This window comes from Thermothelomyces heterothallicus (genome assembly GCF_042370625.1).
Source record: "Thermothelomyces heterothallicus CBS 202.75 unplaced genomic scaffold P884_scaffold_15, whole genome shotgun sequence".
Classification (NCBI taxonomy): domain Eukaryota; kingdom Fungi; phylum Ascomycota; class Sordariomycetes; order Sordariales; family Chaetomiaceae; genus Thermothelomyces; species Thermothelomyces heterothallicus.
This window is the reverse complement of record NW_027192576.1, coordinates 62443-84391: the sequence shown is the minus strand read 5'-3', so window position 1 is coordinate 84391 and position 21949 is coordinate 62443. Positions and strand designations below refer to the sequence as shown.

Genomic DNA, 21949 nt, shown 5'->3' with positions numbered 1-21949 from the left:
GTTCTTGGATCGCGTCTTGCTGCCGGTTGACCACATCACGTAGTTCGCAAATCATATTTCGTCTTTCGTTGATTATATCGCGCATCTCGCTTCGCTGTGCGTGAATCGCCTCCAAGATCTTAATCAGGCTAATTACTTCAAGATGCGAATTGTAGTGGGAATGAACTCTGTACAAGGACGACGGCGTATCAGCTGCGGACTGTCCCCCCATTGAGGCTATATGTAGGTAGAGTGAGAGAACGATGACAGGCATACTCACTCGAGTTACATGAATCTTCTCGTTGCATGGTCTCCGACCACGTCAGTCGGTGGCATGTGGTGGATTGTCAATAGACAGCGTTTCAAATTCGCGTCCGAGGGCCTCAGTGGCAGCGTAGCCTAGGCCCTAGGCTGCCAGGCAACGGCGCGATAGTGCTGTATGACTCGACACCGGGTTTGCTTGTAGGAGGGGAGGGCGTCAAAAACTGCGTGGAGAGACGGTATATAGCAGTCGTGAAAGCCACGAGCCTCTGGATAATATAAGTAGGTACAGATTGAGATTTCTAATATTATACCCAGTCTCGATCTATTTCCTTCTTCCACCACCAGTCCTCAGCCTAATCACACTCGAACACACCGTGAAGCAGAATCTACGAGAAAAGTAATATAGAAATGTCCCGGCAAAACTACGTACGGAGCATAGCTAAGAGCGGCCCGAGGCCTGGAAACTTCCGGTCTCCAGCTACTATAATTCCCAATGTTTCTTCAGCCACCCCTCCTGACAATAACACAAGGTCTTTACCTGCATTCCATTCCCCGTGGTCTAGAACTGTAGCTAGATCTGCCTCCCAAAAGCCCGTCTTCCGGTAAATGCTTTCGGGCTTAACCCACTTCCACACTGGGAAGAGGCCATCGCCGAAGAGATGAGATGGGTTATTGCTAAATACAGGGAAGGAGAAGAAATGCATAAATGTCCCTTGGCCTGGTGTAGCAAGCTCGGCTATCAGACCTGTAAGTACGTAAGACGTTGGTTCCGGATTTCCACCTCGTTCCGTGAGAAGTCTGGTAAGCATCTCCGACATATCGAGTTCGTCTCCCAGAAAGAATGTTCCTAAAAAGGTAAAGCCTTTGACCATCGACAAAAGACGTGGAGACAAGACAACCGTAGTCGTTGCGTGGACGGTTGGTGGACACCAGTGGTATAGCGTCATAGGAACAGGGAGCGCTTCGTCAGCTTCAGCAGCTATTGCGAGTATATCGTGCCGGTGTGAGCAGGTCTCCAGATCTGGGTCTCGAGCTAGGCTGCCTAGCATAAGCTAATACACAGGATATTAGGAATCGTTAGCAATTCGAGCTCTAAGCCAAGCTTAAATGTCTAACGGCATGATAGCATACGTGGCCGTGATCAGCCATGAGGGACCATCAGCGTAGCTTCTGCGAGGCTCTCGGTATAACTGGGGCTCGGAGAGCACCGCGGTGTTTAAGACAGGGAGACGGAGAAAGGAACCCCGTCTACAGAAAAGGTCGGTTCAAATGTTTAATTGATGTAATAGCGCCTGTAAGGTCCGCGTACCTTAGAGCAGAGGAAAAGTACTCGTTCGATCTCAGGAATGAGATGGTTACAAGTGCGGGGTAGGTAGCGAGCCTTGAAGTAAACGGCAAGAATGTGATGGGTTTATTGAGTGGGTTGTCAGCCGTAAACCTGAGGCTGTGGTCTGAGAACCTAGTCGGTGCCTGCAGAGTGCCTTAATTAGATACCAGGTGGTAACCCATGCCTTCCTTCAGCCCGAATTACCAGCGACGAACGATGTGGAGGTTTCTCCACCGTTTCATTGTACTATCCCAGTTATATGAGACAGACAGTCCGAGGTCTCGCCATCTATGTCGCTCCCATTCTTTGATAACTAACGTTAAGCTGGTCCTGAGCCATAAATTCATTCGACCAATCCCCTATTAATAGCTACAGTGCCTCGTTGAGCAGTTAGGCGGATATTACAATCTGTCTAGCTACCATTTGGCTGCTGCACTTACTGCTGCAGAGGCGACACCGCGTTGCAGCGCAGGCAATCGCCAGGCGTGCAACTTTAGTGTATGTATAGTACTGCGTACGGATTTCATTCGCGGTACGGATTACTCCGTACACACGGGATCCAACAAGCTGTGACGGGAACAGTTAGCGTCTGGGGTGTATATAGGTGACCTGACCAAACCCCTTGTACTTGAGCTGACCAAACCCCCTGTTAAGCGAGCTCGCTTAAGCTGATCTGACCAATATTCTAAAAAATATAGAATTGGTTCTAAATCGATTCTAAATTAATTTTCATTATAGATTATATAATCTTATCTAATATATAATTTACTTAGTTTTTAGAGCTTTATTCTAGAATTGATTCTAATTACTTCCTAAATTAATTCTAAACTGGTTCTAAACCAATTTCAAATTAATTTAAAATTAGATTTAAAAGACTTATTAAAATTAATCGATTTAGAATTTATTATAAAGTATTTAATTATATTCTTTAAGAATTGTAGGGAGGGTCAAAGTTGACCTGACCAGTCTAAAAAATTTGAGCTTGTGGGAAGTTTTGGTCTGGTCAGGTCAGCTTAAGCGAGCTCGCTTAACAGGGGGTTTGGTCAGCTCAAGTACAAGGGGTTTGGTCAGGTCACCTAAGAACTGAGCGTCTGGGCATGTACTGCAGGTAACTTTACCAACCTGTAATCCGTAGTGTACGTAATCCGGACTTAACCAAGATGTATGCACCCACCCGCTGGATTCCGGCGGGTCCCTGAAAGCGGTGAGGTATCCGGAACGATTCCTGCCGGCGGTGCCCCGCCTGCCCCTTCGGAATTCTGCCACCTCAAAACGTGGGGTTCCCATCTACTGCTAGGATTCATCGAGCTACAAGTCCCAAGCCCGTCTGATATTGGCCTCTGATATTCGTTCCTTTCCCATCACCGATTAGGACCTACTGAGACCTACTAGGGCAACCTCGCCCTGAATATTCAAGATGGTGAACATTACGGAGAAGATCAAGGAGTAGGTGCATGTCTGCTCGAGTCCGAATACATGTACCAGTAATGGAACCTCAAGTACTGACATGTACAGGATCGAGGAGGAGATGAGGAGGACCCAAAGTGTGTTCCATTGCCAGCATCCCGGTTCATTGAGATTCTCGGCTAACATGTGTTACAGAAAATAAGGCAACTGGTACGCACGGCTTTGCGTTTGCCTCGAACCGGAGAGCTGGTTTTGGGACAGTCTTGCTGACACAGCTACGCTAGAGTATCATTTGGGTCTGTTAAAAGGGTGAGTAAGTGACCAGTGCCGCCTTTCTTTGACTAAGGGCTAATGGCATGAAGAAAGCTTGCTCGCCTTCGCGCTCAGTTGCTGGAACCAGGACCTGGATCAGGGGGCGGTGGAGGCACGGGCTTCGACGTGAGCAAGAGCGGTGATGCACGGATAGCTCTAGTTGGGTTCCCGTCCGTGGGCAAGTCGACGTTTCTCTCCAAGGTGACCAAGACCAAGTCTGAGGTCGCCTCTTACGCCTTCACAACCCTGACCGCCATCCCTGGTGTACTCGAATATGGCGGAGCCGAGATCCAGCTGCTCGACTTGCCTGGAATCATCGAAGGTGCGGCGGAAGGCAAAGGGAGAGGGCGGCAGGTTATCTCGGCGGCAAAGACTAGCGATCTCATTCTCATGGTCCTCGATGCGACAAAGAGGGCAGAGCAGAGGGCGTTGTTGGAAGCCGAATTGGAGGCAGTAGGGATCCGGCTGAATCGCGAGCCACCGTAAGCCTGGCCATGACTGAATCCATCCCTTGGCGAGCACTCTGTCTCACATGCCAATCGCAGGAACATCTACCTCAAGCCCAAGAAAGCCGGCGGCATGAAGATCACCTTCCAGTCGCCACCCAAGGGCCTTGACGAGAAGATGATCATGAATATCCTCCGGGACTACAAGCTTCTCAACTGCGAGGTGCTTGTGCGCGACGAGAACTGCACGGTCGACGACTTGATCGACGTCATCATGAAGGACCACCGCAAGTACATCAAGTGCCTGTACGTCTACAACAAGATCGACAGCGTCTCGATCGAATTCCTCGATAAGCTGGCGCGGGAGCCGAACACGGTGGTCATGAGCTGCGAGCTAGACCTGGGCATTCAGGACGTCGTCGATCGCTGCTGGAAGGAACTAAACCTGATCCGCATCTACACCAAGCGCAAAGGCGTCGACCCGGACTTCAACGAGGCCCTCATCGTGCGGAACAACAGCACCATCGAGGACGTCTGCGACCGCATCCACCGCTCGCTCAAGGACACGTTCAAGTACGCCTTGGTCTGGGGCGCCAGCGCGAGGCATGTCCCCCAGAGGGTAGGGTTAGGGCATGTGGTTGCAGACGAGGACGTCGTGTACATCGTCAGCGGGTGGAAAGCGTAGTTCCGGTGAAGATGGAAATGAACGATTATTCACCCGACCCAACATCCATGTTTGTGCGGAATGAAGAACTTGGTGATGATAGCGATATTTCATTCGTTTTGCCTATGTTTGCCAGCTGTCATGCCCAGTCGTAACAAGCCTCGTCCCGGCCCCCCCAATAACAAGAGGTTCCCATATCAATTACAAGACAAGAACAAAAACGGAAACAGGAGAACATCCGAAACGCCACCGTGGTAGACCAACCATATCGTTTCCTCCTTCCCTCGACAGCCCGATCGTCCTTCTATGCGAAATCAAAAGAAACGGAACAAAAGAAACAAATAGAAAAGGGATTAAGAGGAACCAGAACTAGGCTTCAGCCGAGATGCCCCATGTCCCGACGACGTGTAGTGAAAACATCGCAGACTGGGTGGTCGAACTGAGGAGAAGAAAGAAAGAAAGAAGAAGGGAGGAAGAGCCAAAATAGCGGGGCTCAGTTGCCGAAGGGGTTGGCATCTCGTGCGGGCGCGGCAGCCGGCTTACTGCCGAAGAGCGCGCCTCCGTTGCTGACGCCCTCGGCCTCGAGTCTCTTAGCTGACGCCTGGGCGAAGAGCGACTTTGGCTTGACTCTATAACGCGCAATCATCTGTTAGCTCCTCGTCTTGTAACCTGAAAGCGACGAAAGGCTCTGAGAAGAGAAATAGGACAGGAAAAGGGAGGGGAGAGAGGGGCGGCACGTGCTTGCCGACCTGCTTGCTGCGAAAGGCGGACAGCTTCGCGGTGCAAGGGCTCATGATGTTATCCGAGGGAGAAACAAAGGTCTTGTTCCTGAAAAAAAAAAGCAGATGTCAGCGATGGGTGATCGTCTGCGGCGAGCTTGTCGTAGTCACGTACTCGCCCCCCTGCTCCATCTTGGACTGGAAGACCTGGCGGTGGTGCTCCATGCTCATGATGTTGGGCTTGGTGTTTGCGTCGATCTCGGAAGCGGCGTTTCCTTGAGCAGGCATCGACGTGTTGACGTCTCGAGCGGCGAGCACGGTAGAGGAAGAAGACATTGTTGTTGGGTGTATGTATGGGCGAGGATGCCAGAGTCGGGCTAGAGTTTGCTGTCTCGTGCGAAAGCAAGATGGGAGAGGGAGCTGTTTTTTTTTGTTTTTGTGATTGCGAGTTGTTGCGTGTGGGAAGGACAGATGAGAAATGGGTCGGCACTGCTGGCAGACTTAAATTTTGTTCCAGGAATGTGGTTGTTGCATGACCGAGGGGCGCGGCAGAAAAAAAGAGTAGGAAAACACATTTCCGGTTTAGGCAGCATCGGCCGGGCAACGGCTGGGCCATGGTGGCAAAGATCCCACAGCAACCCCACCACCCCCTGTGCCTTGGCGGGTAAACGGCCAGGGGGTGGACGCCCAAACAGGACGAAATCAAACAAACTAGTTAATCCGTACTGAGTACAACAAGGAGAGAATGCATACGCAGTACGGAATACACAACGCAATGCATGCCGAACATCGGTGGACCAAGGGCTGCAGTATCATAGGCAGTGTCATATTTCCCCCGCTCCCCCCAAAAAAAAGGGAAAAGGAACATAAAGAGAAGAGGTAGATTGTATATTGAGTTGTCAGAGCTCGATAGCTACACTTAGTGTTCAGGCGGATCGCTTAATGTTGGACCCGATCTCGGTCCGCGTTGCGCCGTACTGCTTCATCAGCTGCTCGGACTTTGCCTTTTGCGCGGCAATCTTGGCGGCCACCTCCTTGCCGCGCCTGTTCTCGTTCCGGCCCATCTGCTGCAGGTGCACCTCGTCGGGCCCGTCCGCCAGCCGCAACGTCCTGATGCCTGCCCACATGCTGGCCAGCGGCGTGTCCTGGCTGACACCCGCTCCGCCGAACGCCTGGACTGCCCGGTCGATGACGGTCAGCGCCATCTGCGGCACGAGCACCTTGGCCTCGGCGATCTCGGTGAGCGCGGCCTTGGGCCCTTGCTCGTCCATCTTGATGGCGGCGTTGAGGACGACGAGCCGGGCCGCGTCGATCTCGATGCGCGACTTGGCGACCCACTCCAGGATGACGCCGTGCTCGCGCAGCTGCTTGCCGAACGTCGTCTTGCGGGGGTCGTTGATGCGCATGAGCATCCACTCCAGAGCCCGCTCGGCCGCGCCAATCGTCCGCATCGCGTGGTGGATGCGCCCGGGACCCAGCCGGCCCTGGATGATCTCGAAGCCGCGGCCCTCGCCGAGGACGAGGTTGCTCGCCGGCACGCGGACGTTGTGGAAGCTGATGTGGCCGTGGCCGTGAGGCGCATCGTCGTACCCGTACACCGAAAGCATGCGGTGGATGGTGATGCCGGGGGTATCTGCCGGCACGATAATGACGGACTGCTGCTTGTAGGGGTCCTTGTTGTTGGGATCGCTCTTGCCCATCACGATGTAGACCTTGCAGCGCGGGTCGCCGGCCCCGCTCGACCACCATTTCTATCACCCAGTGTCAGCCTGCCGAGGTGAGTACGGTCCCGAAGATAGGCTGCGCCCGTACCTGTCCGTTCAGGACGTAGTGGTCGCCGTCCCGCTCCATCCTTAGCTCGATATTGCGGGCATCAGATGAGGCGACCTGGGGCTCCGTCATCAAGAATGCCGAGCGGATCTCGCCCTCCATCAGCGGCTTCAGCCACTTGGCTTTCTGCGCATCGTTGCCATACTTAGCCAGCACCTCCATGTTGCCCGTGTCCGGGGCTGCACAGTTGACCGCCTCGGACGCGACCCTCGACTTTCCCAGCCACTCGGCCATCAGGCCATACTCGAGGTTCGTCCAGCCAGGGGACTCCTTGTAGTGGCCCTTGGGCAAAAACATGTTCCACAGGCCGAGGGACCTCGCCTTCTTCTTGAGGTCCTCGAGAATTGGCGGATGAGCATCCCACCTCGCGTCACCGACACCAATCTGCGCTTCAAAAACGGGATCGGCGCTGGCCAGGCATTATTAGACACGAACGTGCATCAAAGGAGACGTGTGATGTTCACTGTCGACATACGGAATGCAGTCTTCTTCGACAAATTTGGCAACAATGTCCAACGTCTTCTTCGCTCGCTCGCTCACGCGATCGCGGACCTTGAGCCCACGTATTAGCCGACAATGACCTGAATCCTGAATCTGGTGAAGGCGACAAGAACGGGATTCTCCTTACGGCAATGGGGATCTTGGCGGACATTGTGACTGTGAAATTGTGGATGTCTGCTTTGTGTCTGTTTTTTCTATGATGGATTGAGACCCGCTCTCAAAATGGAGGAGAGACCTGGGTGTATGGGTATATGATGTTGTTTGAGTCAATCAATGCCTCGGGCGACCCTCGCCCGTCGCTGGTGCGATTACCCGCCCCATGCCGAGGTCCATCGGTCCCCGGGCTACGGTGGGCGCCGCTACGACTAGCGGAGCGGAGCGCCAAGCCCTGTGTGGCTTACGAAAATGCGGAGGTGGCTTGACCAAGTGCTTGGGAGCACGCTACCTGCGCTGTAACGGGCGTGGCCTCCAGCGAAAACGTGCCATTCCAGGTTGACACCGATCGCGCATGGAAAAGTAATCCGTACTGGTTACCTTACCTGAATTTCCTACCGTGTAGAGATTTGGTGCTTCCGTCTCCCATCCTACCGTGCCCGTGCTTTACAGAGCTGCCCAGGAATAGCAGACCGCGGATAACGCACATATCTGACTAGGGTTCTAAGAACGGCGTTTTAACAAATTTTCATCGGTTTACGCTCGCTCTCGAGTCCAGGTTGCCAGCCTCTTTACTCCGTACCAGAAACTACCGTTGGGGGATGCGCCTCTGAGATCTGATATCGGTAGTGTAAGTAACGTACCTCGGTATCCGGTAGTTGCATGCGAAGTCTAGCCTGAACGGTGGTTGGATAATAGCAAAGAATGGAAGGAGCGGCCGCACAACTCGGTATCTCTGGGCAACCTGCGCGACATACCAGGCTGTCAGGCTGCTTAGCTGCCTCGCTTGCTGCCTGCGGAGGCCAATGAATAATTGAAGCGTTGCGCGGCCTGGTGCGCTGCGCTGACGATCTGGCCCCGTGCGTACTCGTGCTGAGGTGAAGTGAGCCTGCAATGCAACTCGTACATACACAGTTTGGACACAAAGCCTAGTTATTCTGTAGCCAAGGCCGGCTCTTACTATAGTAAGTAATCCGTACTTGTGGACACACCAGGAGGTCGTTGTCGAAACGCAGCATCCAGACCACGAACTGGAACCAAGGACCCGGCCCGGACTTTGGAGGGGCCCGCGGATCCTCTAGCGGAGGTCGACCCAATAGGGGTAAGGTCGCCTTTGACGCCTCCGGCCCGCAGGGTCCAGGGCTGAGGCATGCCGAGCGTTTCGTGATGTTCCAAGCCGCCAACACTAACGAATGAGTACCACTCGTTCCACCGAGTCTGAAGCCGACGTAAGAACAACACCATTGTGGATGCAGCACCCATCCAGAGTACAACGCTGAAAGTCATCGCGGACGTCAGCCTGGCCCCAGACCCAATAACAGGTGCGGAGCGCGTGGCCTTGGGAGTCACTGGCGGGGAGGGAAGAGGGAGGGGTGTGGGGCGCAGGTGAAGGAACGCACTGCAGCTTCAAAATCGAAACGTGGTTAAGTTTGATGCAACCTTGAGAGGACGAACAGGGTGTACGGATAACGAAGCACTGACAGCTTGTGCAGATTTACGTCGAGGTGCCTGGTGGGCTACGTATGGATGTATGTAATCCGTACAGTACATACGCTCATCAAACACCCACCTACTTATTATCTACTGTACGGATTACTTATGAGGGTATCCAGGGACGTCCTCCGTATCTACGGAGACACTGGAAATACCCCTCCTTGCGTCCTGGACGCAACATATTTCACCCAGGCATAATCCGTGAGACGCCATGCGACAAATAACCAAATTGTAATCCTGCGAATCCGGTGGGAGAATATGACTATTCCCTACTCGAAAGGGTCAGTCATGTGTTGAGGTCAGGACATGAACTCGAAGTGCCTAAGCTCGTAGTTTCTCCGGGCCCCTCTACAGGGGTGACTTCTCAGGCAAATGACCACGTTGGCCTACTAGTATTGATGCAAAATGTTGAAAGGAATCAGATAAGCGAACAACAGAGAGGTTTTAAGAATACCAGAGTCGAAGGAAGAAGACCGATAATAAAGCGAGGGAAAATAGGTATTTCAAAGAAGAAGAGTCATCATGATCAGGACAGAGTACGGAAAATCTGGCTCCTTTCGATGTTTGGAAAGGAAAGCAACAAGTTATGTCCACCCATTTGGCACCCCGTTTTCTGTTGGGGCGGGCGCTTCCACGTTCCATTGGCGTGGCGGAGTCGTGGCAGACCACGTCCTCGGGGCCCCTCCTTGCCCGGTCCCAATTTCGTTGGCTGCGCGTCCTTGCCTGATCACTGGCCGGAGCTTCCCCCCGTTGTTCGCGAAACCGTCGCATTTGACCTCCCACGCGCTCGTCGCTAGCGATGAACTCTAGACGGCCCGACGCTGCCCTGACGCACGTTGACACAAACAGGCTTCGAAAGATCACTTAACGAGATCTTGTCTGCTTGCAGCCTGCAAACCACGGCCGTCCCGCCTATATCTCGCGAGCTTGCCTTACGTGCCCCTCATACCCGCCCCTCTTGCAACACCCAGGCGTGCCAGAATTAGGTTCAGCTCCCCACTCTTAAGGCGGACTTGATTTCCCAACACTGGGCTTCGTTGCTCGTCGTCTCTTGCTTTCCGACAACCGTCCAGGATTCATATCTATTGTATTGTTCTTTTTCCGATCAGCTGTCTTGCCATTGGGCCCAAATCGCGAGACCACCCTGAATCTTTGGATCATGCCTCCGTGCCGCCTACGCATCTTCATGTCGTGACTTGGAGGGCTGCGCCTTGGGTTGTCTATCCATTCAATGACCCGTCATTAGCGAGGATGGAGATGATGAAGGCGGCCAGCTCCCTCATGCCGAAGAAGTTTCGCAGCGTACGGGAGAAGAACGGCCATCGCCGCAATAAGTCATCCGAAGATGGCGGTAAAGTGCGTGGACGAAACCTACCAGACCACCTTCCCTCTTCTTTTTTACCAAGAAACAGGAATTCTCCTCGCTAACAGTTCGCTAGGTACGGCCGCTGACTACCGAATCATGGCTTTCTATCTTCAGGTCGGATTCTGGAAAACAGTCGCAGAGGGAAAAGGAAGAGGTAGAAAAAGAATCGGCGAAGGTACGGGCGCGGAGAAAATTGGCAGTCCAGTGTCGCGATATTAATACCATACACAGGTTGAGGTCATATCCAAGCGCTTGGAGGAACTCGGCTACCACACCGTCACCAAGGACATCATCCGACTATCGCTTCGTTCAGGCTACGCGAAGGGAAACGTCGAGAAGGCCGTGGAGCTTCTTCAGCTCCAGCAGCAGGCGTTTTCGGGGATAATACAGCCATACGACCCCAGTGTCGAAATGCTCGGCGCCGAGAACAGGGGGAACGTAACGTGTTATCTCGACTCTTTGCTGTTCGCCATGTTCGCCCACCTTACAGCATTCGAGTCTATGCTGAAGAATGACTTGGAAGGAGAGCCCCAAAGGAAGCTGGCCGCTTTGCTGAGGTTATGGGTCAACATGCTCAGAAGCGGCAAGCTGATTCACACCGATATGGTTCGACGCGCTCCCTCCTTTTACTTACCGCTCCATGCTGACCGGAGCTCTCGCAGACGGAACACATACAGCTTGCCTTAGCCGAGTGTGGCTGGAAAGACGCCGCGCTTCTTGAGCAACAGGACACTTCCGAAGCATTTGCCTTCATTGCTGATGCACTTCAATTACCCCTCCTCGCCCTTCAAGTGGACCTGTTCCATCAAGGAAAAGGGGATGCCGATGATCACAAGGTCGTCCATGAGAGGTGCCTCAACCTCCCAGTACCTCCCGATCCTGAAGGAAAGGGCATCAAACTCGAGGACTGCATGGAGGCATACTTCAACAACAAGGTTGACGTTCTACGCGATAGTCTCGAGGAAAATAAGGCCGCTGATAAGCCGGCACTGAGTCCGGAGAACACGATCCGGATGGTCCCTGCAGATGGGGACGAGACTCCGCGTGCCGAAAAGGAAAACACGCAGCTACAGCGGCGGTGGACAACTCACGGAGAGATTGTGCAATCACCAGTCTCCGCCTCGATGTCCGATGCCGTCGCATCCTCCAGGACGAGGTCAACGAGCATCATACAGCGCTTTGTGGTGGATGGGAAAGATTCGAATGGCCGCGCCACAGACCCTGAAACAAGCAGTCTTCTTCAGCGAGCCAGGCGGACGGGATCAAATGTGGTTAAAGCGGTGACAATTCCGGCTTGGCAGTTCTACCGACTGATACGTGAGTCCTTGTGTGCTGTTGTGCTCTTGGTTGATAGCTTGGAGGCTGACGCCGTCTTCACTCCCCCTCTCGCAGCGTGGAATGCGAGCTCAAGCAGCGCCCCGAGCAGCGACATGGAGCTTGCTCGGCATTTCAACCAGCGCCCTGTCGTCGCCATCTGCCTGAAAAGATACACCATGACAGAGAATGGCGTGCCTATCCGACTAAACACTTTCATCGATATTCCCGATAGCCTCCGCCTCCCGCACTTTATGGTTGTTGACGATGCCAAAGAAGGCCAAGACCCCAACGGCCTAAGTCAAGGGTACAAGTTAGTTTTGCAGTCAGCCATCTGTCACCGAGGCGAATCAATTCACAGCGGGCATTACATCGCCTACGCTCGGGTCGCGCCCAAACTTTTAACGGATAACAGGAGGCACGATCATGACCCACCTCCGGATTACGAAGAACCCCAATGGGTCAGGTTTGACGACCTGGCGGTCGAGAAGCGGGTCGAGCCCGTAGACGACATTCAGGAGCGTCTGCGGCGCCAGGAAGAAATGCCCTACGTCTTGATCTACCAGATCGTGCCGATGGTGGACGTAACAAGCGCATCGACCGATGGATCTGTTACAGAACCTCCATGCTACGTTGAATCAACAACAACTGGCCCCGGGACACCGAGCGTCGAAGCGGTGTCCGATGCGGGCCAAATCTCGAGGTCGGCTAGTGGCTATTTCGATCCGGCAGCGACTCTCGCCCACACCGCCCCACGTATTCGTCTCAGTTCCGAAATTGAACGGCCTCAGCGGTTAAGTTTCGAAGACGACCTGCGCTCACTTGCCAATCAAATAAACAGCTCGCGATCCGGCAGCATCACGTTCTCTGAGCCCCCACTGCATGTCAACTCTGCCGTCAGTTCCGAGGCCGTCTCGCCGATCGCCACTCCCCAGGAAGAGAGTACCGGGGCGCGGCTTTCGCGGGCAGCGGCGATGTTCAAGACTGGCGCTAGCAAGTCTCGACCCACGAGCCAAGCAGGCGAGGGCCGAATAAGCCTTACCATGTCGAGATTCGGCTTTGGCAGACAGAGCAGGGACAGCGGCTCCAACGGTACTGCGGCAAATTCAGAAGCATCAGCAATCGAACAGGGGGGGCTCGCGGCAGACGGAGAGGAAGCTGCCGGTGGAAAGGACAAAGACAAGGAGCAGCATCTCACCCTTCACCAGCATCCCTTCGACCAGAACAAAAAGGAGGAGAGGGCCAGGAACAAATCCAAAACCCGCGACCGGGAGGAGAAAAAGGAGAAAGGGAAAGGGAAGGCCAAAAACGCGGGTAAAGAAAAGGAGGGGGTGCCTGACCGCGAGTGTCTCGTGATGTGAGCGCAGCAGCGAATATGGGGGCGGTTGACGACCTAAGCGGACGGGTTTCTAGAGTGCTAGGGACGGTGTTTTTTTTTTTTTTCTATTCGGATCTCAGGTTCATGTGGATCGCAAGGCAGCGAATGCATTCGGCGATAGTCTGGGTTTCAAGCACTGGGCGTTGGTTTGTAACCGGGCAGGGCAAGGCAGAACAGCGCATTGGCCGGTGGTTAGATGGGTTGTTTGCATTGTGCCAGTGATACCAGGAAAACAAGTCTCTGGGATAGCAATGGAAGGTCTAAAAGGGCAGCCAACCTGGTAGTTGGCGCTGTTATTGTGCTGACATGGGACTCTGGAAGCGCCCAATGTGAGGGACAGCGTGGGTCTGGCAGCGCTGGAAGAGCTAATTATGTATTGAGACGCTGAAGGTCAGCGAATAGAAACCATGTAGATATATAGAACCCCCATACATAGAGTTCAAGGGGCCGCGATGTGCGTGATCCTCCCCCGTCTAATTCATGAAATGATACGATCATGTATAAAGAGGCGCAGAAACCATATCCTCGCATATCACACAGTCAACTAGCGATGCCAGAGGCCGAGTTTCGCAGTCTGCGTTTAACTAGTGTGCATGTGCTATTTTTACATCTCGTTCGTGCCAGTAATATCTACAGCGTGGGCCGCCAGTGCTAGGTTCGAGAAAGGAGGCGGCCAAGGGTGGAACGCAAGTCAGTCCGCCGGACATTCTCCGGACTCCCGGTCCCCTTCTGACAAACATCTCAGCTCTTTCTGCCCACTACCGCGTCCGGAACCGCGAGAGAACCGTCCTCTTTCCCCTTCCCAAACACACAACTCTATAATACAGGTTTGATTTGCCCCTTGGCCGGTGACCTGTTCCCCAGACAGGCATCCGTTGCGGGACTAATCTGAAGAATGGGAGAAGATCTATCGTTCGTGACAAGCCAGATATGCAAGACGTAGGGCCGACCCGTTTCCGAGGAACCATGTGCTGTTTGCTACCGCCTGCCAAGGCAACCAGAACGCGGCGATGAGAAGAAGGACAGAGAGAGAGAGAGCGAGAGACGGCGGGCAGGGCGACATATCCCTGTTGGTAGCCAGAGAGCCGATTCGGCAAATATTAGGCGATCGATAGGAAGGTGGCTAGGCGGAGCGGAACAAGATGGGGTGGCTGAGTGCGGAACAGCTTGGAGTCTTGTCGTGCTGCCAGTTACAATGGCGTGGTCATTTAGAAGGGGATGTTGGGAGGAGGCTGAGCGCCCGTAGCGTCCTGGTGCTCTTGAAGCTCCTCGCCACCGGCCTCAATGGAAATACCAACGCCAATCTTTGCTTGTTGCTGTTCAGGAGGTTAGCCTGGGACTCCTCAAGGCCGGAGAAGCCTCGCTTACAGTGAAGTGATCCACATCGGCGGCGAAGGTCATCATGACGGGGGCAGCCACCCGCTTCTCGAGCAGGCAGCTCAGCTTGCCCTTGGAATCAATCTGGGCACGGAAAGTCGACATTCTGAAGTCGTACTTGGCACCAAAGGTGGTGATGCCCTCCTTGGTAAGGCCGCCCATCATGGCGCCACTGGGGGCGACAGAAAGGGTCATGTCAACACCAGCCTGGACCTTGTCCGACAAACGCTGCCAGTAGGAAGCGTTGAGGGCACCCTGTGCCTGCAACTGGGCACTGGCAATAAAATTCTCGGCCTTGTACCGTGCAACGTAAGAAACAGCGGTGTCCGGGCCCTGGGTAAGGCCGGCGCGCTGCCAGACGGCCTCCAAACCGAGCGCGAGCTTAGGTGTAACGGACTGGAGGTATTGGCCAACGAAGATGCCGGTCAAACCACCCTCAAGGAAGGAGGGGTTGAGTGCCTTCAGTGTAGCGGTGAAATCCCGGCCGAGGTACTCGTTCTCGAACTGGGCCATGTCTTGGCCAGTGGCGCCAGGTGCGATCTGGAAGCGCGACTTCGTAACGAAGGAATTGTTCCATCTCCAGTTGAACGTGGCCGAAAGCGAGCCCTGGTCATCAATGTTGCCTTGCGCAAACACCTGAATGGTTGTTAGATAGGCGACATCCTGATGTCCTCGCGAGTAAAAAGGCTGCATACCTTGCTAGTACCGTAGAGAGCGGCGAATGTGTAGGGACTCAACCGCTCGCCCATAGCGAACTGGTGAGATACTTGGAATCTTGGCTCCCATCAGCAATGTACAAGAAGTTGGGAATGACACGGCGGGAGTCGAGGTGCGATTCCTCCGCTATCTGCGAAAAACACATACAAGGGGTTGAAGCTGAAGGCCTTTGTGAGGTCGGCCCGGAGACCGGAGAACATCAGGTTCGTGGTGAGAACATCGCGCTGGACCTCTGCCAGATTAGTTAGCAGTGTTTAGAAGAAATATAAGACTCCGGAGCCAGCGGCAACAACCCTATGTTCTTCTCTGGGGGCTGGATCGTGCCCGTCTGTGACGTACCCTTGGCGACGTTCTCTACTAACCCGGGATTCGGCAATCCCAACTTCTCCCTCTTTTCTTGAAAGGCGTTATAAACATCTGAGAGACCGGAAAACACGGGGTTTTTGCGCAAGAACGCGAGCGGCGCATCGGAAGTGGACGCCATGGCTATGGTGATAGCAGTTTGGGTCGCGGCAGTGCGCGGGTCGCTTCAATGCTGTGTCGTGAGGAGTTCGCGTGATCAAGCGGTGGTCTAGGCCAGTAACCGACAGCAAGAAGATCTAATTCTCTTTGCCGACTTGCATGTATTTTCCGGCGCGATCGACGGGGGGTTGGCTCTCGATGTCGGGGACACTTGAGCCGGGGCTGCTGTTTCGCTGTTACAAAGAACGGAACTTGAAGCTGGTCCAAAAATTTCACGGTCCGATCCAGAGGACGCCAGCCTGGTTTGCATGGTCCATGCGCTCGCCTGTGGGGCGGGCCGGCGGGCCACTTGCCAAGGTGCCTCCAGGATCCAAGGAGTTGGGATTCATTACAAGTACTGTAATCCGTATTCCGTACAAGCATGCAATTCGCATACCAAGAGTTCATTGGTAAGGTAGGTAAATACCGGTGTCCAGGAGTCAAGCGGCGTGAGAATAGCAACGGTGACTACCATGACCCTTTGACACTTGATGAAGGCATGTACGGAATACCGTATGTACATAACGTTACAAGAACGTCTGCGCTCGTATGAACTACCAGAAAGGTCAATATCTGACAGCCCTGGGGATACAGCACCATCCACAACGGGTGCGTATTGCTCAACAGGTGTCTGCCAAGCACAAGTCGATGCTTTCCGGCTTGATATGGCTACCTCAATCTAGCTGAGTTCAGCTAATAAGCAGGTTAGGTGCTTTACACTACTAGTACACAGCAGCTACCTTAGGACTGCGGAACTTCGTACTTTGAGAACACAGCAGCGAGTTGTCCGAATTAACCGACCTCACAACAAGAGCTCAGAAGTTTATTGCCTAATTCCTTGTTGAGTGTGGATTCGTAGCTTCAAAACTAAGATGGTATAAGGTAAGGTAGGTATGAAATGGGTACGGAATACATACACCACCATTGTCTTCTGTCGGCCCGTATGACTAACTACAAGTACTATGTACGGCCGTACAGATCCGTTATCCCGTACGCTAAGGTCCCCACATGCCCTCAGCATGGTTGGTCTCCACACGAAAACGGCACCGCATGTAATCCGTCCGGAGCAACTTACTGGAGCACGGCCGATTTGCCCCGGTCGAACCCGAACCTCAGCCAACACATACATTCCTGAAGCCGGCATTAACGTGTATTTCAGAGCCCATCCGGTTTGCCTTGTCCTTGGTCTTAGCAGCCCTCGAGATTACGATTCTCAGGCAAAGTGCTAAACCTTGTCAGTCTGAAAGGGGATCGTGCTAAAAACTGTACCTTAACACCTGGTACCCAGTCTCGTGCACCAGGCGTGTCAGTGCCAGCACTCAGCTGGCGGGCGAGACCGACTATAGGGGCAATCCTGCTTGCCATTACTGAGGCTTTTTATCTCGCATCCTCACATACGTTCTCAAGTTATAGCACATCGCCATCACTTCCTGAAAGACGAGCATTGCGGCCGCTGCTTCTTTTGGTTCGCTTTTATCGTCGCCACTAGTACGGTCCGATCGATCGATCTGTGAGCGGTCCGAAGTTACTGTCCTTCTGCAGCTCCCACCCTTGGGATTGGTGATACAAAACAATCGAATCCTCACCGACTCCAGCTCGTATCTCACTGATTCCGCAACCTGTCTGGCTCAGGCATCGCCCGTCATGGATACGCTGCTGTAATCCACCCCATCATCGAACCTCATGAGACGAGGAAGTGTTTAGATCAACCCGCCGCTGACGGTTGTAGGACCGCTAAGATCGCAGCCAGCGCGCCGCGATATCGACGCAAGAGCTCGACTTTTATTGACGGTATCCATGATGTTCCCGATGATCAGGGCAACTTGGCGCCGGCACAGCTGTACAGCACTATGTCTGGCAGGCTGTTCCACTCAGGGCGGATCGCCATCGTCATGGTCGGCCTTCCCGCCCGCGGAAAGACGTGAGGAACCCCCCCGACGAATATTACACAGAGGCGTTCAAGCTAAATCAGTGTCCAGACACATCTGTGTCTCAATGGCTCGCTATCTTTCGTGGTCAGTACCGTCCCTGCTCTCCGGAATGCCACAGGTACTCATCCGCTGTAGGCTTGGTGTCAAGACTCGCATCTTCCATCTGGGCGACTATCGCCGCGCCACAGTCGAGGGCGGTCTCGTTCCTGAGGACTACTTCTTCCCTAACGCGTCCCCGGCCTCCCTGATGCTCCGCCAAAAAATTCTTAAAAAGTGCAGAGAGGACATCTACGCCTGGCTGAACCACGAGAACGGGCAGGTCGCCATCTACGATGCTGTCAACCCCACTGCGAGCGGCCGCCGAGCTCTAGCAAAGGAATTCGCCAAGCATGATGTTCAGGTGGGTTTTTCCTCCCCCCCTCTGTTGTCACTTGAGGGTTTAGTACTGACAGGACGCCGGTAGACACTCTTCATCGAATCCTACGTCGACGATCAGGAAATCCTCCAAGAGAATGCGCGCAATGTCAAGATCTCGTCACCCGACGTGAGTCTCCGCTCCGTTACACCGTGAGAAGGAATCAAGGGTTATTACCACTAACGTTCTCAGTTCCACGGCATGGATCCCGATGAGGCGGCCAGACACTACCTCAGGCGGATCGAGACCAAGATTCCGGTGTTCGAAACGATGAACGAAGATGAGCTCAACTACGTCAAGATGATCAATGCTGGACAGGCGTTCTTCTATAACAATGTCAGCTTCAACTACCTGTCTCACAGAATCGTCTTTTACTTGACCAACCTGCACATCAAGTTTCGTACGACCTTCTTTGTCCGCGCCGGCCCCGCGACCGACGAGGACTCGTACAAGGCGGATGCTCCGCTCTCAGAGGAAGGCATAATTTATGCGGAGAAAATGACGGAGACACTCCTCCGACACCGAGAGCAGGAGCGCCAGGCGGCCATCGATCGGGGCGACCCCGATGTGCCGTTGCGGCCGCTGACGGTGTGGACATCCACGCGACACCGTACTATGCAAACTGCCGAACCGCTGCGTCAGAGGGGTTACAAGGTTCGGCCGCGATCTCAGATGAGCCAGATCAACCCTGGCGTTTGCGAGAAACTGTCAGAGCGCGAAATTCGCCTCAAGTACCCTGAAGAGGTAGAGAAACACGAACTGGATCCTTATCACCATCGGTATCCGCGCGCAGAGGTATGCTGAACTTTGCGTCTCTTTTGCTGTTCTATTAGCCCGGAAAGATGCAGGGCTAACTCAAGACAGTCATACCACGACCTTGCAGTCAGGCTAGAGCCTATCATTCTAGAGCTGGAGCGCGAGCAGAACGATCTCTTGATCATTGCGCACGAGAGCGTCTTGCGCGTCTTGTACGCGTATCTGATGCATTGCAGTACCATGGACATTCCCAAGCTGAAATTCCCGCGAGACGAGATCATCGAGATCATTCCGGCGGCCTATCAGAATGAGGCTAAACGCATTCACATTCCCGGTCTCGATCCAAAGACAATTCCCGGGTCGCCGGAGGATATCCGAATCCCCGTACCCAACGACACTAGCACTCAGCTCCCGCCAATCCCGGACATGAGCAATTCAGAGTCTGCCGAAGCCGCTGCCGCGCGTCCCCCTGAAAAAATTGTCAACAACGCGAAAGAGATGGTGTCTGACAAAGTGGCTGATGAGGATTGAGGGAAGTTGATTAAGTAGTATGATGAGAATGGGCAACCTAGGAAGAGCACCGCAACAAAGTTAGCAAGGTCGCGTTTCGCGGTCTCGCTGCGGTGCAGTCAACGGAAGCACAAGTTTCCCGAGGTCCTGCCCGTGATGCTCCCCGTAGGCCACTCCTATTGCCAAGTTCCACGAATATCCCTAACCCTCCAATAGATGCTGGGCGATGACGTCGATGCATTCTAGAACCTCCGCAGTGGGGGGTGGGGAGAGGAGAGAGTTTCCGAGAAGAGAACCTTAAAAGAGACTCGTTTGGCTTCCTGTATGGAAACCACGCAATTCGAACGTCCGAACGATGTCTGGCAAAGTAGCTCTCATTACGGGAGCCACAGGCTTCCTCGGCCGGCAGGTTGTTAAGGCCTTCGCCTTCCACGACTGGACCGCCAAGGGCACCGGTTTCTCAAGAGCAGACGGCGTCAACATCCTCAAGGTCGACCTCGCCAATGGCGCCGAGATTGAGAACGCCATTGAAGCAGTCAAGTACGTGCACCAAAGCCTGCTTAACCCCCCCCCCCCCAATTTTTTTTTCCCGGCTGTTGCTGTCTCGCAAGGTTCCTAACCATCGACAACAAAACCAGACCACAGGTAGTAATACACTGTACGCCTCCCCCTTCTGTCCCATTTTGCGCCTGAACGTAACCCCCCATTTCCCTTGGGGTTAAAAAAAAGGGGGAGGGAGGGATTTAGAAACTCGTTCTCATTAACAACGCGTCACATCCCGGTCAAAACAGGCGCTGCGAACCGCTACCCGGACAAAGTCGACAAGGACCCTTCCGGCACCCGCGTCCTCAACATCGAGGCCTCGCGCACGCTGGCGCAGCACTGCGCGCGACGAGACATCCTGCTGATCTACATTTCGACCGACTACGTCTTTCCCGGCCGCCCTGGCGAGGCGCCGTACGAGGCCGACGCCGCGACGGGCCCGACGAACCTGTACGGGCAAACGAAGCTTGACGGGGAGGGTGCCGTGCTCGGCGCCTTCCGGGATGCCGGGAAGGACGGCTTTGGAGTGGTGCTGAGGGTCCCGGTCCTGTACGGCGAGGTCGAGGGGGGCAGGAACGAGGAGAGCGCGGTGAACTGCCTGATGGATGTGGTACTGGGGAAGGGGGGCAAGACTGGCCAGGTGAAGATGGACCATTGGGCAATAAGGTACCCTACCAACACGGAGGACGTGGCAAGGGTTTGCTACGGTACGTTTCACACTTGGGCCTCTTTCTCGGCGCTGGAAGGTCTGGGCTAACTTGGTCTCCGTCAGATGTGGCTGTTCGCTACTTGGGCGAAGCCGACAAGGCGTCGCTGCCTAGGGTGCTACAATTCTCGAGTGAGGACAAGTACACCAAGTACGAGATTTGCCAGCTCTTTGGCGAGATCATGGGCGTGCCGATCGATCGGATCGTGCCGAATACCGAGGGGAACGACCCCAACTCCAGCGTCCAGCGCCCCTACGACTGCCACCTCAGCACCAAGGCGCTCAAGGAGCTCGGCATTGATGTCTCGACGCAGGATTTTATCGGGTGGTGGAGGAGGGAATGCCGGGCTTTCCGCCATTGAGGAGAAGGCGCATCTCGGCGTGACTTTGCTATGACGGGGCGCTCGCAGAAATGTCTCGGTCGATGATGTGGGACTGTCAGTGAACGCGCGACGCGTCAAACCAGCGAGCCATGCAGCGCTGGACTTGGGAATGGTGGCTGGCGTCCCAGATTTCCTGGGTCGTGGACGTAATCTGTACTCAGTACACTCCACTAAGATATGCCCCAAAACCCTCCTTGCGTCGATGATCGCCGATCACGCTTTTGTGTGCAGCGAAGTTCGAGGCGGATCGCTGTCAATCGCTTGCCCGTCCGAGTCACGAACGTGGGCCGTTTTCTTGGGGAGGCAGGAGCAACAAGAACCATGCATCAAAGCATCTTCCGTCGAATTCACGAGCCCCTCGAGACGTGTCCGTGGGATAAAGTGATGCTACTGATAACTCGGGCACCCTCGACTGTGCTGTATCTCCTTCATTTCCACCTCTTTCCTGCGTGCCTCGGATCTGCTTCCCGAGAGACCGCGCGCCAAGAGTCGAGCAGTTTGCAAGGGTTCAGCTGAAGTGGGTAACTAAGCCAACGCGCTGAGTGGAGGGGTCCCAGCGCGGAGCAGGGTCCAGCAAACAGCCAAACCCCTGCCAATTGCCATGTCTACCGCAAGAGACAACCAACTCGCAACACCACGCTTCGATGCCGGCAATCCCTGAAAAGAGTTGGTCGGCGAGGCAGGAATGCGGCTGAAAGGCGTCAAAGGCGTGCGTTGATTGTGGGTAGTCGCTGCAGTCTGGCCGCGCTAGCAGAGGCGGTCTGAAAATAAGCGCGTTATTTCTACCCTGCTTACACTACATCGTAGTCACTTGCTCGCAGCGCTGGAGTGGGCCGAGAAGACTGGGAAAAGTGGGAAAATCGGGATGCTGGCGAGCCCAGCGACCCCAAGGTTGGATGCGAGCGCAAATTCGCTGTTGCGCCGTCGCAGTTGGCTCAAAGGACGGCTTCAAACCG

General features: G+C 54.3%; 8 protein-coding genes across 8 annotated transcripts; 4 read left to right on the top strand and 4 right to left on the bottom strand.

Annotated features, from left to right (window-relative positions):
* Window positions 1-571: 571 nt before the first annotated feature.
* On the bottom strand, window positions 572-1295 carry P884DRAFT_260883 (uncharacterized protein; the record flags this gene model as incomplete). Its single annotated transcript, XM_069441504.1, has 1 exon — window positions 572-1295. One exon carries the CDS (start codon window positions 1290-1292, stop codon window positions 666-668), a length of 627 nt encoding a protein of 208 aa, XP_069296527.1. The 3' UTR covers window positions 572-665.
* A 1555-nt stretch (window positions 1296-2850) lies between these two features.
* On the top strand, window positions 2851-4490 carry P884DRAFT_285769 (putative GTP-binding protein). Its single transcript, XM_069443783.1, has 6 exons — window positions 2851-3016; window positions 3086-3114; window positions 3173-3187; window positions 3262-3286; window positions 3340-3771; window positions 3835-4490. Exons 1-6 carry the CDS (start codon window positions 2988-2990, stop codon window positions 4418-4420), a joined length of 1116 nt encoding a protein of 371 aa, XP_069296526.1. The 5' UTR covers window positions 2851-2987; the 3' UTR covers window positions 4421-4490.
* P884DRAFT_260879 (Spo12 family-domain-containing protein) lies at window positions 4491-5526 on the bottom strand. The gene is made up of 3 exons (XM_069441503.1): window positions 5294-5526; window positions 5141-5227; window positions 4491-5028 (listed from the first exon to the last, which is right to left on the bottom strand). Exons 1-3 carry the CDS (start codon window positions 5452-5454, stop codon window positions 4893-4895), a joined length of 384 nt encoding a protein of 127 aa, XP_069296525.1. The 5' UTR covers window positions 5455-5526; the 3' UTR covers window positions 4491-4892.
* A 454-nt stretch (window positions 5527-5980) lies between these two features.
* P884DRAFT_225858 (acyl-CoA dehydrogenase/oxidase) lies at window positions 5981-7736 on the bottom strand. The gene is made up of 4 exons (XM_069439631.1): window positions 7577-7736; window positions 7424-7500; window positions 6931-7357; window positions 5981-6869 (listed from the first exon to the last, which is right to left on the bottom strand). The coding sequence occupies exons 1-4, from the start codon at window positions 7598-7600 to the stop codon at window positions 6045-6047; spliced, it is 1353 nt and encodes a 450-aa protein (XP_069296524.1). The 5' UTR covers window positions 7601-7736; the 3' UTR covers window positions 5981-6044.
* Window positions 7737-11032: 3296 nt separating this feature from the next.
* Window positions 11033-13448, top strand: P884DRAFT_309350 (ubiquitin carboxyl-terminal hydrolase-domain-containing protein; the record flags this gene model as incomplete). The annotated part of the gene is made up of 3 exons (XM_069445167.1): window positions 11033-11068; window positions 11125-11779; window positions 11855-13448. The coding sequence occupies 3 exons, from the start codon at window positions 11033-11035 to the stop codon at window positions 13135-13137; spliced, it is 1974 nt and encodes a 657-aa protein (XP_069296523.1). The 3' UTR covers window positions 13138-13448.
* Window positions 13449-14174: 726 nt separating this feature from the next.
* Window positions 14175-15955, bottom strand: P884DRAFT_33610 (eukaryotic porin/Tom40). The gene is made up of 5 exons (XM_069445843.1): window positions 15588-15955; window positions 15396-15480; window positions 15227-15305; window positions 14523-15167; window positions 14175-14470 (listed from the first exon to the last, which is right to left on the bottom strand). Exons 1-5 carry the CDS (start codon window positions 15730-15732, stop codon window positions 14363-14365), a joined length of 1062 nt encoding a protein of 353 aa, XP_069296522.1. The 5' UTR covers window positions 15733-15955; the 3' UTR covers window positions 14175-14362.
* Window positions 15956-17254: 1299 nt separating this feature from the next.
* P884DRAFT_33549 (6-phosphofructo-2-kinase-domain-containing protein) lies at window positions 17255-19524 on the top strand. The gene is made up of 7 exons (XM_069445841.1): window positions 17255-17407; window positions 17479-17670; window positions 17729-17764; window positions 17816-18080; window positions 18144-18224; window positions 18288-18890; window positions 18960-19524. Exons 1-7 carry the CDS (start codon window positions 17394-17396, stop codon window positions 19380-19382), a joined length of 1614 nt encoding a protein of 537 aa, XP_069296521.1. The 5' UTR covers window positions 17255-17393; the 3' UTR covers window positions 19383-19524.
* Window positions 19525-21071, top strand: P884DRAFT_33550 (uncharacterized protein). The gene is made up of 5 exons (XM_069445842.1): window positions 19525-19526; window positions 19578-19901; window positions 20000-20019; window positions 20153-20611; window positions 20677-21071. The coding sequence occupies exons 2-5, from the start codon at window positions 19717-19719 to the stop codon at window positions 20970-20972; spliced, it is 960 nt and encodes a 319-aa protein (XP_069296520.1). The 5' UTR covers window positions 19525-19526; window positions 19578-19716; the 3' UTR covers window positions 20973-21071.
* Window positions 21072-21949: the final 878 nt, after the last annotated feature.

What these genes read in the sequence shown, in the direction of transcription:
- P884DRAFT_285769 (XM_069443783.1), top strand. Translation starts at nt 2,988, where the DNA reads ATGGTGAACATTACGGAGAAGATCAAGGA. An exon ending in ATTACGGAGAAGATCAAGGA is followed by an intron (nt 3,017 to 3,085) that starts GTAGGTGCATGT and finishes TGACATGTACAG; the next exon opens with GATCGAGGAGGAGATGAGGA. An exon ending in CGGCTGAATCGCGAGCCACC is followed by an intron (nt 3,772 to 3,834) that starts GTAAGCCTGGCC and finishes TGCCAATCGCAG; the next exon opens with GAACATCTACCTCAAGCCCA.
- P884DRAFT_225858 (XM_069439631.1), bottom strand. Translation starts at nt 7,600, where the DNA reads ATGTCCGCCAAGATCCCCATTGCC. An exon ending in CCGCCAAGATCCCCATTGCC is followed by an intron (nt 7,501 to 7,576) that starts GTAAGGAGAATC and finishes CGTGGGCTCAAG; the next exon opens with GTCCGCGATCGCGTGAGCGA. An exon ending in GTCGAAGAAGACTGCATTCC is followed by an intron (nt 7,358 to 7,423) that starts GTATGTCGACAG and finishes ATGCCTGGCCAG; the next exon opens with CGCCGATCCCGTTTTTGAAG.
- P884DRAFT_33549 (XM_069445841.1), top strand. An exon ending in TCGCCAAGCATGATGTTCAG is followed by an intron (nt 18,081 to 18,143) that starts GTGGGTTTTTCC and finishes GGACGCCGGTAG; the next exon opens with ACACTCTTCATCGAATCCTA. An exon ending in TCAAGATCTCGTCACCCGAC is followed by an intron (nt 18,225 to 18,287) that starts GTGAGTCTCCGC and finishes TAACGTTCTCAG; the next exon opens with TTCCACGGCATGGATCCCGA.
- P884DRAFT_260879 (XM_069441503.1), bottom strand. Translation starts at nt 5,454, where the DNA reads ATGTCTTCTTCCTCTACCGTGCTCGCCGCTCGAGACGTCAACACGTCG. An exon ending in AAGATGGAGCAGGGGGGCGA is followed by an intron (nt 5,228 to 5,293) that starts GTACGTGACTAC and finishes TTTTTTTTTCAG; the next exon opens with GAACAAGACCTTTGTTTCTC. An exon ending in CGCAGCAAGCAGGTCGGCAA is followed by an intron (nt 5,029 to 5,140) that starts GCACGTGCCGCC and finishes TGCGCGTTATAG; the next exon opens with AGTCAAGCCAAAGTCGCTCT.
- P884DRAFT_33550 (XM_069445842.1), top strand. Translation starts at nt 19,717, where the DNA reads ATGTCTGGCAAAGTAGCTCTCATTACGGGAGCCACAGGCTTCCTCGGC. An exon ending in ACCACAGGTAGTAATACACT is followed by an intron (nt 20,020 to 20,152) that starts GTACGCCTCCCC and finishes CGGTCAAAACAG; the next exon opens with GCGCTGCGAACCGCTACCCG. An exon ending in CGTGGCAAGGGTTTGCTACG is followed by an intron (nt 20,612 to 20,676) that starts GTACGTTTCACA and finishes GGTCTCCGTCAG; the next exon opens with ATGTGGCTGTTCGCTACTTG.
- P884DRAFT_33610 (XM_069445843.1), bottom strand. Translation starts at nt 15,732, where the DNA reads ATGGCGTCCACTTCCGATGCGCCGCTCGCGTTCTTGCGCAAAAACCCC. An exon ending in GCCTTCAGCTTCAACCCCTT is followed by an intron (nt 15,306 to 15,395) that starts GTATGTGTTTTT and finishes ATGGGAGCCAAG; the next exon opens with ATTCCAAGTATCTCACCAGT. An exon ending in CTCTCTACGGTACTAGCAAG is followed by an intron (nt 15,168 to 15,226) that starts GTATGCAGCCTT and finishes ACAACCATTCAG; the next exon opens with GTGTTTGCGCAAGGCAACAT.